The sequence below is a fragment of the Anarrhichthys ocellatus genome, unplaced genomic scaffold (genome assembly GCF_004355925.1).
Source record: "Anarrhichthys ocellatus isolate YVR2014 unplaced genomic scaffold, GSC_Weel_1.0 scaffold2, whole genome shotgun sequence".
NCBI classification, from domain to species: Eukaryota; Metazoa; Chordata; class Actinopteri; order Perciformes; family Anarhichadidae; genus Anarrhichthys; species Anarrhichthys ocellatus.
Genome location: NW_022280032.1, coordinates 7,312,055 through 7,325,237, shown reverse-complemented (window position 1 = coordinate 7,325,237; position 13,183 = coordinate 7,312,055). Strand labels below are relative to the sequence as shown.

Genomic DNA, 13,183 nt, shown 5'->3' with positions numbered 1-13,183 from the left:
CGTCAACCTTTAGTTGGACTTGATCATACGCTGTAGTTGCATTATCTTGATGAAGTTTCTGCATTTATCTTGCTAACTCTAATTTCATTATGCAGCAGAGCTGTAAAGTCATTATGACTGGGATATACTAATAGGTAGTGAATTTCTAGAAATAGCTATTCTATAGTTTAGACTCCATCTGATAGGCTTCTGGATTATCAATATTTAAGAGTAGAAAAGGGGAATGAGAATATACTGTCACTCTAAACCAGTAGGGAGACTTGAAACGTTGACTTGGACTCTAACCCAGAGACTTGAGACTTTTTGACTTGGACTTGTTTCTAAGAGCAATAAGACCCTTTCATCTGGTTATTATATCCCTTTGAACTGAAAATGGATCATATTAAGAATTTAACAGTTTCTCACATGTTCACAACATTACATCATTCTTTTTTTTTTTTTTTTTTTTTTTTAAGATCAAACTTAATGTATCCAGTCAGGAGTAAAACAATGACCAATCTCTTTTAAGACTTCTTGCAAACTTCCAGTGAGCTTCATCAAGCTACAGCTACATACTTGAACAGACCATTAAGCATGTAAAGGCAAATGTTGCAATTTCTTCCTTTTGTATCATTAAATCACTTTAGATGTGCAGGATGTGAGAGATTTTGAGACTCAGAAGCGACCCGCTGTCCTTTGCAGTTTAAACAATGCCTCTTATTTAAATTATAATATATTGACTGTTTGTTTTATAATGAAATAAGGCCACATGATTAATTCACAGTAAATTATGCCCTTTCCCTATAAACTGTTTCCAAGCAACACTATTTAGATGCACATACAGAGAAGAGAGTTTCACAGAGATCTACGGTAAGAGGAGTTGAGGAGGAGTTGTGCTGTTAACTGTGGGAATCATATTAAATGATGGGTAGGACATGTTCAGTATCAAAGAGGTTAAAATCATATGCATCCAGGGATTTGGTCGGATGACGATGGGTTTTCTCCAGAAATTGGTGCGGGAAAACCTGGTTTAAGGTGAAGCAGCACACTCATGTTTAGTTTAATAACGAGAGCAGTTTTCTTGTGCAACATGGTGAAATCTGGTATTTCAGGCTTTATAGAGGAGGCAGACTGAAAATTTGTTAGAGCTGCAGTATCAGCTGTCTACTGTACACTGCATGCCTAAAACTTTGTCAATAAACATAATATTGAAGCTGTATTTTGTTGATGCCAATCAACAAGCTACCATGAAGTACCCGTGTCTCTACCCCCCCACCCCCTTTTTAATTAGATATTTAAAATATCTTTTAATGACAACCTCAGGGTTCCTCACACAGAAACACAGGAGTCTCATCGGTTTATATTCTAGCGATCGGTGTTAATTATTTAAACTTTAGTTCCAGCTCAGTGTTGGCTGCACAACAGAATTTCAAGTATGGAGATTGGTTGTTTTGTAAGGAAATGCACATTAGTAGTCGGAGTGTAAGAAAATATAGACACACTTGAGTATCACGATATTATGTTTTTGAAATCAAAGTCTACTTGCAAATATTTGTGGCAAAGGGAGGTGTAAATAATAAGCCTCCCTGTGTGGAAGGACTGGGATCGTTATTTTACTTGTGCTTGCTTTCATAAATTTGTAGAACAAAATGTAATAAATAAATAAATAGACATACATTTATTACATTTTTATTTGTTTTCAAAATAATGAATCGGACACCAGCAACTTGATAGAAAATCTTCAAAATTAGCAGGAATTACAGTTCAAGTGTACATATTTTTAATCGAACAACCATTTGGTCAAAACTCAAACAGGAATTAAAATCCAGTAAGTAATGTACATATTGTATATATAAACATTAAATTGTATAGATCGGCTCCATTGTCACTGATACTCAATCCAGCTTTTTGAGTGAGCAACGGCCCGATATCGGTATTGGTGCATCCTTATATCGTGGTTTGTTCTTTATACTAAAACAGTTTTCCAAAAATTTGACTTAACAAATCGGAATATATCGCCTTGCTTACAGTATTGTAATGTATCGCAATACATTGAATCGTAACCCCTGTATCACGATTCATATATCGCCAGATTCTTGCCAATACACAGCTCTAGTTGGTAGTCGGTTAACTTCTCTCCTTAAGTTTTCATATATTCAGGCTTGTGACTTTTTCATGTTAAAGAGCCGGTTTGTGCTCACCTTTTGTACTGATGATTCAACCATAATGAGTTTTAAGTCCATTCAAGCCCAACACTGTCTATGAAAATGAATAGGACCTTTACTTCAGTAGCCCTGGACACTCAAAATAACTTCTACCACTTTGCAATTCTATTCTGACATGAGGGTATTTGAAGGAGAGTGGAATATACCGTATTTAAAATGTAGTGGTCTCTTTTGGCTTTAATAATACAAATGTTGTAACCTTGTAGTGTCTCAAGCTGCCAGGCTGTGGTAGTGAGCTCTGTTGTGGTGGTCCCATTCATATCTTTTCATGTGGAGAGAGAGCTGGAGGGCAGCAATCTCCTCTCTGCTGTGTCACCTCTCACACCGATGGTTGACACTCTGTCACTGCCTGATAAAACAATTGGAATGACACATAGCTGCATGCACATACTGTTTGGACATAGCTGCACTTGCTGGAGTATGCACACGTTGCTGAATAGATGCACACACAGACAGTCACACGCACACACACACACACACACACACACACAGGGACTGGGCATCCAGCCATGTCGGCACTTCTGACTTTGTTTTGTCCTTCACATTTTTTGGTTTAGTGAGATAAGACTATGCTCGTCGTTCCCTTTGTCTGACTCACATTTCCTAAAGGAGGATTTCACAATATAATGGCACATTTCATCAAATGTAAAATTCTTACACACTAAACAGTCTCTATAACATGCTTCATAACATAAGCATTTATTGTGCTATGGACAATTTGTGTACAAATAAATTCCATGATTTTTTTTTTCTATTACAATACAACAATATTCTATATCGTCCACTTTGGCATGCATGTAAGTAGCTTTTTCGTGTTTGCCCCATAGGATAAAGTTGTTCTCTGATGTAGACTGCATATTAAAGAAGAACACTTCATTTATCATTAAACATCTGCGCTGGACTTATACTGACAGAGAGGAGTAATTTACACAGCATTGATTCAGACCAGTGTGTTATTTTCCTCCAATACCACACAATGATGCCATTAAGGTCACAGGAGGTAGAGGTTATACCCCGCTGTCTGCCTCTGATTCCTGGTTTCTATCTGAGCCATAGATGTTCTTGTACAGAGCGTAAATGTTGTAGATCAGAGTCATATATCTTCCGGCTCTGTAAAGTGTCCTTCCGTCTCTACAGTGCATGTGGCTTGGTGAGAGCAACATTTGGAAAATGACCACGAGCAACAATTTGTCAAGCTGCGCTGGCTGGTGTGCTCAATTCACTTTCTTCTTCTCTACGATAGCAGAATTACAGTTGAGTGTTTGCTGACCTAATGCAATAGAGGCTCCATACGGACAGAGTAATATGATTTCCCGGGCTTTTATTCTGTGTCTGCGGCTGGATAGAGAGGAGCCCTAAAAGAGATGGCATCTGAATCTGGGCTTGGCTGCCTGAGCGAAAGGGGGAGGGACATAATGTATGTGATGGGGACAGCAGTAAACACCAGCCTTATTGTGGAGTATAAGGGAGAAGGAGAAGGACACAGCAGGGTCAAGGGATTCTATTAAGGCTCCCAGTAAAGCGTCATTGAAGCTTTGTTATTGAGTATGGTAGTATATTGACCTATTTTTTTCTCTGCAGGTCACCTCGGGTTAGAGGTCCAGTGGCAGCCTGCTAACCTGTCCGATATGCTAACCAGCAGCGCTCGAGAGATGGCAGCCGTTTGTAAATGTCTACATTAAAGTGGTCCCATGTGGGCCAAAATGAAACATGAAACTACACACAGTCAATATAATAGCAATCATAACAATAAGGGTAAATGATGGTATCTTCTGCTCAGTTCAGAGTATGAACATAAAAGACTGTAAATGCTTGCCCCTCACAATATTATTTTATTTGGAATGATATACATATTAAAAGGAAAAAGGAGACACATCAGACGATGGTGTAAATTGTACAACCTTTGTTTAAGTTATTAGACACATGCTTAACAGGGCATGTTTATGTACGTCACGTTGATTCACTAACCTATATTGTACAACATTATAAGTCTTTAATAAGCCATTAACTCAATAAGCAAAAATATATCAACACTCTGTTGCATTTTCTTTGCCGTGGATGGTCAATATCAATAATTCAGTAATGCAGCTTAGAAATGAAATGAAATGTTCTCATGATAATGAGATTGAGACAAATATTAAGGTCACCGGTCATTGTCTAATGTCCTAAACAACATTTTACAATACAACTCAAAGCTCTGGATAACGGTTTGGTACAGATCCGGTGTTTAAGCTGAATATTTCAAAAGCGCACTGGAGCACATTGAGGGCTATTTTAAGTAAAAGTGCATCCACTCTGATATTGAATCAGTGTTATTTGTGGCGTAAGAGGTTTAGAGTTGTTGTTGCTCTCATGAACGGATTTTTCCCCAGTTGGAGAAACGACTGAGCCTGTTGGTGCCTTTTATAGGTTGGGCCAAGGTTAGGAACGTCATCTACCTGTGCCAGAGCCAGAATCCAAACAAATATAGCAACAAGCGTCAATAAAAAAGGTGGAGCTATCCAGCCTGTGAATAAAAACAGTTTACACCGCCATGCCTTGAAGGCATTTCTTTAAAAGAAAGGAGTTTGTGCCATTCTCCCCAAGAGAGTTAAGGAAAAGTTTAGTGCTACAAAAGATTCAGTACTTTCTCTCTTGATGGCCTTAATGAGGTTCAAGTTAAAGGAGCTGACAGGTTTGGCGTGTCATGTAGCTCGGTGTGCAAACTGGCTGTAAAATAGCAAATAGTTAATTACTTTAAATGTTACAAAAGCATCATCTCACATCAATAAACTTGATAATGTTGAAGCTAACTGCTCCTATCCAGTACTCGCACGGCTTCAGTTTTGGCTGAAAATGACATCAAGAGAACGGATACATCAAGCTCAGTGATTAGTGAGCGCAAAATACCCCCCCCCCCACCAAACAGAAAAAGACGAGAAACAAGAAGCGAATGTCAAACTGAATAATGGCGTATTAACAACGTGGCAGTTCAGTCAGAACATCGTGTGCAAGCACACCCAACATAGCACGATGTTCTGACTGATTCTGACTGTTCTTTTTTTTTTTTTTGCCTAGCCAGTGCCGGCTGCACCCCAGGATAAAAAAACAAATTGTGACCTAGATAGTGTAAATTGTATTGGTCTTTGAGAGGTCATTTTAAAAAGGTAATCAATACAAGTGATTTTTTTTCAGTAGCACTGATTTAAGTTTGGATTGGTACCATTTGAGCAGAGGGCTAAATGATATATTCAGTAGTGGAACACAGCTGTTAGTAGTGAATCATTGTTATGTTGGCAATGGGAATAAGTCTTTCCATTTGTATATTGATGCACCGCCTATGACGTTTTCCTACTAAAAGTTGGACTCATACTGTTCACATGCGTTTGTTAAATCTATCCTCCAGCTCAATGTTTCATCTCATAGGACATTTTCTGTTGCTGGCTCTCATCCCGTCTCCTCTCTCAATCACAGGCATGCCCTCAAGGTACCGTGACATCCACACTGCCTATTTACTGCAGGGTCATAAAGAACCTTGCCTGCATCAATATTCCCATATCAGCCCTCTCTGTTGTGCTACAAACCACACACTGGTCTGGCAGCCAGAGAAGCATCTGATCAAGGTTGTGTAATCGCTCTGGTAGCCAATAGCCCTGTGCTCTTAGTATCTAAAGGGCTCTTCAATTTTATTTAACTTTCCCCGAGACAGCAAAGGCGTCATAAGCTCATTCCTGAGATAAACTGTGGCATACAGTGTGCATATGCATTTGTGTGTGTGCACCTTTATGCGTGCATGTGACTGCACTGCACAGTATATATCCACATCTTAGAGAGAATGTAATAATTGACACAGGGATTGTAATGAAGTCAACTGCCAGGCTAGCTGAGCATGGCTTTATATGCTAATGGTTATTGTAACTTTTCATCTAGATTCGGTATTAGAGCGCAGCCTGAATATAATAAGCTGACAGCTTTTTTTTTCTTGTTATTACCACTGACATTTTTCTGCATTTTTCTGAATATATTATTCCTTCTTATTTAGGACAAGTTGAGCCGAAAATATCAGGCTGGCTGACTTATAATCTACCAGCAACAGCCACCTGGGAAATACAGTTTCACTATCGTATTCCTTGATAAACAAAGGAGGACACGCACTACTGGTAGACACACAAAGGCAGGGAAGAAGAACTTCATTATCTGTTATTGTGGATTGTAAGCAGAATCTTTTATAAGGCTTCAACATGTTTGCAGTAGTTCTTTATTGCAGTTATGGATTTGCTTATTTGGAGAGCATTGTTGTTCGGCTTGTGTTATTAAAAACAGACACTTTGATAATACAACAGTTTTCAACATTTTCCTCTAGTTTGATTAAATAACCTCCTTATGAAAACATAACCTCTGAGGATTCACTCAGGTTTAAAACAATATTTGTCATTATTTTGTGCACTGTGTTTAGTATGTGCTCTCCCTGTCCCAGCGTAAAGTCATGCTCAATTCATCAAACCAAAATAAGGCAACTGTATATTTTCCATTTGGCTGAAAGACGCGACTGGTAAAGTAAAACAGACTATGCTTTGATTATATCTGTTTTTTGTCAAAGAGGTGATGAGAGCCATGGTCTTCTGTTGTGTCTATGGAATGTGAGTGTTCTTCTTTAACTCTAAAAGCAGTGATTGTGAACAGTACCCCATAGCTTTACGGTTATAGCAACATAACATACATTACATGCCTGCCTCTTTCCATGTTTGACCTGTCTGCCTTCCCTCAGAGGGCTCCCAGGCAATAAGGTCAGTGGTCACTGTGAATTGCAGGTCTGGTGTTCAGAGCAAGTGGCATGATGATGAATGGTTGTAATCTCACAGTTGTTACAGGAATTGCAAACACTTAACTTGGGGGATGGTAGAATAGGAAGCTTTTGCCTGGGTTGGGTAGGTGAACACGATATTTATTATAAATATACATAAACATAGTACTTCCTACTTCTTTCTCTCTATTTAAATACCTTGTTTACCCTATACTGTACATGTATTATGTATGTACACAATGCTCTGTATGTTGCTACCATTACAAAAAGCCATGCAATATCTACAGTACAGTATATAGTCTATCTATGAAACCTACACTTGTTCTCAATAAATAGTAATAAATTATCCACCTCTTGTTTTTGTACATTCTATTGCACATATTTACATTACTGCTTTGGATTAACATGTTCCCTTTTTCATCATGACCTGATGTCAGTTTTAGCTGCTTTTATTGACTGTATACCGTAAAGACAATGAGATCCTTCACCCCACGTCCTCAGACGACAGACACTTCTGTCGGGCGTCTTTGTCCTCAAATGTCACCTTTTTGTTCCTCTTTGGGTCGATCCAGGAGTTGTGAATAATGGCATTGTTAGGGGTAGGATCCGCCTCAATGATCGACACCACTCGCTTCTTCATCTTGCTTTTCAAGACTTTCTGGAACTTCTGCCGAGTGAAAGCATAGAGTAGAGGGTGAAAGATAGTCGTCCCATAAGCCATCACCAGGAAGCCCAGTCTCAACTTGACCATTAGGTCACTGGGGCCCACACTCAGGATGACTGTGTTGAGCACTGTGATGGGTGTCCAGCACAGCATGAAGGTAGACACGATCAGGAGGGACATTCTGAAAACCCTCTTTTGGCGCTCTCGCCTTTCTCTGTGGCGCTTAACAGCCCTGCGCAAGGCGATGATGACAGAGACGGAGGTACGCATACCCAGTGTGGGGTTGCGGCTGCCAGTGCTCTGGGATGCATCTGTGGCCTCATGCTGTGTTGTCATGGCTGTCATGGATGGACTTTTTTTCCTGCGAGCCTTCTTCTTCTGTGAAGCGTGGAAACGTGTGCCAATGCGAATGTTGAGTGCCTGCAGGATCTTTGAGTAGGTGATGAGCATGACAACGGTAGTAAAGAAGAAAATAGGAATCTGAGCAAGCAGGTGGTAGTAGAGGCCGAGTTCTGTGTAGTACTGGTTAGTGTGGACCATATTCTCCACCACTGTCTGGTTCAGATCAGCCTGGCCATGGGCGAAGAAGCCCACCTCAATAAAGGGTACGAGGAAACTAACAAAGGATAGCACCCAAATGCCAGACAGCAGGGTCAGGGCGCGGCCCATGGTCAGCACCCGGTTGGCTGGTTTGACTGAGATATCGTAGCGATCGAGGGTGATGGCAAGCACGTTAGCAGCAGTAGCAACGCTAGCAAAGGAGACGCAGGCTTCATGGAAGCAGCAGACGAGTGCTGTGTCTCCCTCCAGGGAGAGCAACACCACCACGATTGTGAGGGGGATGCAGCACACACAAATTAGCACATCCAACACATGGAGGTTCATAGTGACGATGTTACTGACAGAGCTAATGAGGTTCGACTTCATGCAGTAAAGGGCAAGGACTGTGAGGTTAGAGCTCATGCCCAGGAGGATTTCCAGCATGAGGAAGCCAGTCAGGGAGACCTGGAAACTAACAGGATAGGGATACGGGCTAGGGCTTGCCGGACTCATGGTTCGGCTGATGGGCTCAGTGTTGTCGGTGACCGTGACGTTGCTCATGGTGGCTTCTTGTTCAGGGCAAGGAAGGATATGCATTATCCTGCATGTAGAGAGAAGAGAAAAAGAGAATTCATGAAGAGGAAAAGGAAGAGGTCCATGTTCATGTGCATCCCTAGAAAGTCGTAATTAACACACATCTGAGAAATCTTGTCAGACGTAATGCTGCCAGTTATCAAACGATAGGAAGCGTATTGAGTTTTGAATAAGAAATGCTGAGATCAGACTCTCAGACACAGTGCTGGAACTTTTTTTCCTATCATGCCCTGCAGATTAGATTGTCTCACTACGTACATGGCATGACTAACTAGTAACTATCTTGCCTCAATCAGCTTCTGCTTTTGCTATCACCATCCTTGATCAGACCGTTGCATCCACAGCGGAGGCACATCACAGAAACACTTTGGAAGAAATTAAATTATAATAACCTCATAGCCTTAATGGCTTAGTATGTTGAGGCTTTGTAGTGGCTTAGCTGTGGCTTAGTGTTCGTCTGAGCCTCAGCTGAACAGCACATTCAAGCTGACATAGTTTTTTAGCATTTACCGTATACATACTGAATATAAACCAGAGGTCATGAAGGCCATGATGAAGAAAGCTTATTTTAGCCCCAATTGGCTGTGATTAATATGATATAGGGGGGAGTTAGGAAACAACATGGTTTATATGGTCTTTGCTAACTAAACGCGTCGTTTCTGGCAGCATTTCAGCCATTGCCAAATTAAAGGAGGTGGTTCATAACTGACAAGAATATTCTGCCAGAAGATTATGTTGAGTTTGTCTACAGCACTCGTCCAACTCTAAGAGACACACTTCAGAATACAAGATGTTTGTTCAGACAGAACTTCAATAATTGGAGGATCAAGTAGTGCACCAAAAAAAGAAACTTATTTGAAGCTGTAATCAATAATGGGTTAGAGGAGAGAAACCAATTACACATGCACTCTATAATAATGATACTAATAAAAGCTGACAGGGAGAGAAACAAGTGTTTTTTTTAAACATATTTACCCTTCCCGCCAGCACTATCTGAATACCAGGGCTGTGTAATCAGGCCATAAAGTCCATGTTGCATCCACAGAGACGAGCATCACATCCAAACATAGCCCTTGGAAAAGAGTTTCCGCTCCAGCAGAGCCCCCCAGCGAGGCCTTTCCTTTCACTGCTAGTCCCTCCCAGAGAGGCTGACAGGCCAAAAAACACCTGTCCGTCTCGCCAAAGACTGTCTGTGGGCAGCCAGTCTTTTCTTCCTGACCCCAGTGATAAGAAAGCTAAGGAATCAGCCACCTGCACCCAGTGGGTTTTAGAGTATATAGGCTAATGTCCTCTACAAACTTTTTTTCAGATGTCTGGTCCGTTTTCTTTGGTGATGGTGGGAGCTCTGATGGATGAGTGGAACAGGGATAAGATGTTGGAGCCACCTCCTGTTTATAATCTCATGATATTCCCAGGCAGGAGAGACGCAGCCAACCAAGAAAACATAGACACACAGCCTCTTTCCCCTGCGCAGGGCTGGAATGTACTGCTCATTGTGCGATGATTCAAAGCCTTGCCTTTTTGTCTTCAATGAGAAGATAGTAGTCAGATCTGTAAATACAAAAAAACAGTTACATCCATCAGCTTGTACTCCAAGAGGCAGAGTTTGTCAGTCGGCCATGTAGAGTCCCCCGGTGTACACCATAGTATTGTCCAGAATCTGTCCAGGAGAGGTCAGTGTGTCCGGGCAGCATCCAGGCCCATGTCCCCCCTGGGACCACTAATGGAACAGACCTTTATTCTCCACCTTTCTCATCAGTCTCTGTAGGCCTGGCTCCAGCTGCCATTGACATGTAAATCGAGCACAGGTCTCCCGTTTGCCCTCGACATGCTGAACTCTCAATCACCAGAAATGGCGTGAGTAGAGCAGATTATTTGAGAGCACGTGTGTGTCCAATCACCATGGCATGTGTGATCACTGAGACATTTGTGATCATCACTTTTTTTTATATGTAGTGGTAGTGGGGGGGTTGATTCAGGAATTCAGGAGAAGGTCATCCTCATGAGGTAGTGGGAGCGAGTTCATGAATCTTGTGGATTTGCAAAAACATCCCGGACTAAGAAATGGACTTCAGGTAGAGGGAGCTGCATGCATCATCTGTCTGTCCGTCAATTCCACATCTTTCTCTCACAGCGACCTGAAGAGACAGAAAGGATAGGGTAATGGATGAGAGAGAGAGAGTAGGAGGAGTAGGACAGGGATGTGTGGGGGATGCGTTATTGAAAATAAAGATATCCTCAGCAGCGAGGCGACAAGGAAACTCTCATTAGCATAGCAACAAGCCTCCGATGTCTTATCATGTTCCTGCGTATCGCCTGATTCACTTTACATCTTTGCTATTGCATTAACATAACAGTAGCACTAATCAAGGGCTTGCAATAAAAGCAACTGGTATTAGATAATCCCACCTTCCCGTTTTTCGGATTAACTGTAGTAATATGTTGCTATTCTTATTGTTTTCGTGTAAAATATTACAGTAACGTGCTTAGTGGTAATTAGTGTATGTCACTTGTACAGCAACAGGGGTGCTAAAAGGGTCATACCATTTTCATTATAGGCCAGACTTCCTTAGAGCTTTAGTGCCGTGTGATTCCTCTGGGAACTTGTCATGAAGACATGGATGCCCTCTCGTGTGTCACTATATATCATCCATGTAATCTCTTCAGAGGAACACGTCGGTCATTTTTCAAGGTTGTCTCAGTGAGGGATGCCATGCTTTACTATGCCACAATGTCAGCAGAAATGGTCACTAAGTAGCATGCTTCAGGACTAGATTAAAGAGAGGATCATGTACGTCATGAAGATCTTAAAGTGAACAATTGCATATCAAGTTTCTCCTATATTCAGCCTAGACAGTTTGGAATATTTATATGTGTAGGAATACAACACAAACAGATCTGCTCCCAGCATGTGAGGTATCGTAGTGCATAAACAAATGATCAAGAGCCTTTTAGAGTGTGATGTTTACATTACATGCTACTTGGAATTGCAAGACAAGCTTTTTTAATCAGTTACTAATAGGTTTCACTTAAACCATAACCAGTGTTACTCAATAAGTCAACAATACATTATACCTGAAGTTATTCAGGAAATAATATTGATAGTTTCTAATCCAATGCATTTGTTGTGGTGACAGAGCTGTTTGGCAATGAGTTTTTTTTTTGTCATCACACACCTTCTACGCCACTTATGGCAGAAAATCAAACCAATAAATAAGAGTGCCCCATCAAAACACGGCAGAGCTCACCATGCAGGGTAAACACAGATGCTTCGGAGCTGGTCCACACACCACGCTGTCCCCTCTCCTTGCAGCCCTGCAGCAATCTAGGTCGACCGATTGAAACTGCTGGTTGATCTCCTGCTCCTTCAAGCAGTAATCCACGAATAGAGATTGAATATCGATGAACATGCAAGGGTCACACAACTGAAAGATGTTCTTTCCCTCCGGAGTCACAGACCGAGGAAAACAAAGTCCACAGAGATTAGTCCTGACAGGGATGTTGGTGGGATTCTTCTCCTCCCTTTAATTCTTAACCATCCATAGGGACAGGTTTGTGAACACTCATCTCACCAACTCTCTGTTGCGCTCCCTCCATGCCTAACTGTCTGGATAGAAGTGCAAACCATCACATTCCTGGTATCTCTCTATCTCCCGCTTTGCACTCCTCTCCTCTCTTTCCCTCACTCCCTCGTTCCCTCTCTCTCTCTCTCTCTCTTACTGCGGAGGTTTGCAGTGCTCCCCCAGTCATGATTGGTGTTCTGTAATAGGCTTAACCCTTTCCTCTCCAGCGAGGGGAGGTATTTCCTTTTGTTCTCACTCTAACCTCTCTTCCCTGACAGTGACTGTGACATCCCTTGTGGGGCTGTAGTGATTTGGAAAAAAGCTTCTACAGTACTACGCTTTAGCGTAGGGACCTTAGATGACACTGCGCTAAACACACAACCTGCTGCAGAGTCAGATAGGCAGACTATTGAAGGAAAAACAGCAGAACATACAGAAATGATGTATTAATTAGCTCTGTCACTATGTCATGGACAATGTGTTTTTGCATAGTAGGGGGAATGATGAAGATGGAGAAATGTTTTTTGTATTGATTTTGCACACATGCATAGCTCGTAAGTGTGTGCAAGTGAGCATGAGAGACAGCAAAAGTGACAGAGAGAAGATACATTCTTGAAGCTGTGACTGGGAGGAATAGATTATGCAGGAAGGAATGAAAGTCAGAAAAGAAGAGTATAGTGGCTCTCTGATTGATAGTTTCAATTAAGTTGCTTCGTCAGATCAGTAAGAGCTTGACCACCCTCCATTTCTTTGTCAGGTGCAATTATTGACGGGCATCCTGGTACCTGACAGCGTCCAGTTAAGAAAAGGGGGGCATCTGTCGCGTTGGCATGGC

General features: G+C 41.5%; 1 protein-coding gene across 1 annotated transcript; it reads right to left on the bottom strand.

Annotated features, from left to right (window-relative positions):
- Positions 1-1,652: 1,652 nt before the first annotated feature.
- Positions 1,653-12,477, bottom strand: LOC116394790 (G-protein coupled receptor 22-like). The gene is made up of 3 exons (XM_031868112.1): positions 12,034-12,477; positions 9,761-10,923; positions 1,653-8,792 (listed from the first exon to the last, which is right to left on the bottom strand). The coding sequence occupies exon 3, from the start codon at positions 8,786-8,788 to the stop codon at positions 7,472-7,474; it is 1,317 nt and encodes a 438-aa protein (XP_031723972.1). The 5' UTR covers positions 8,789-8,792; positions 9,761-10,923; positions 12,034-12,477; the 3' UTR covers positions 1,653-7,471.
- Positions 12,478-13,183: the final 706 nt, after the last annotated feature.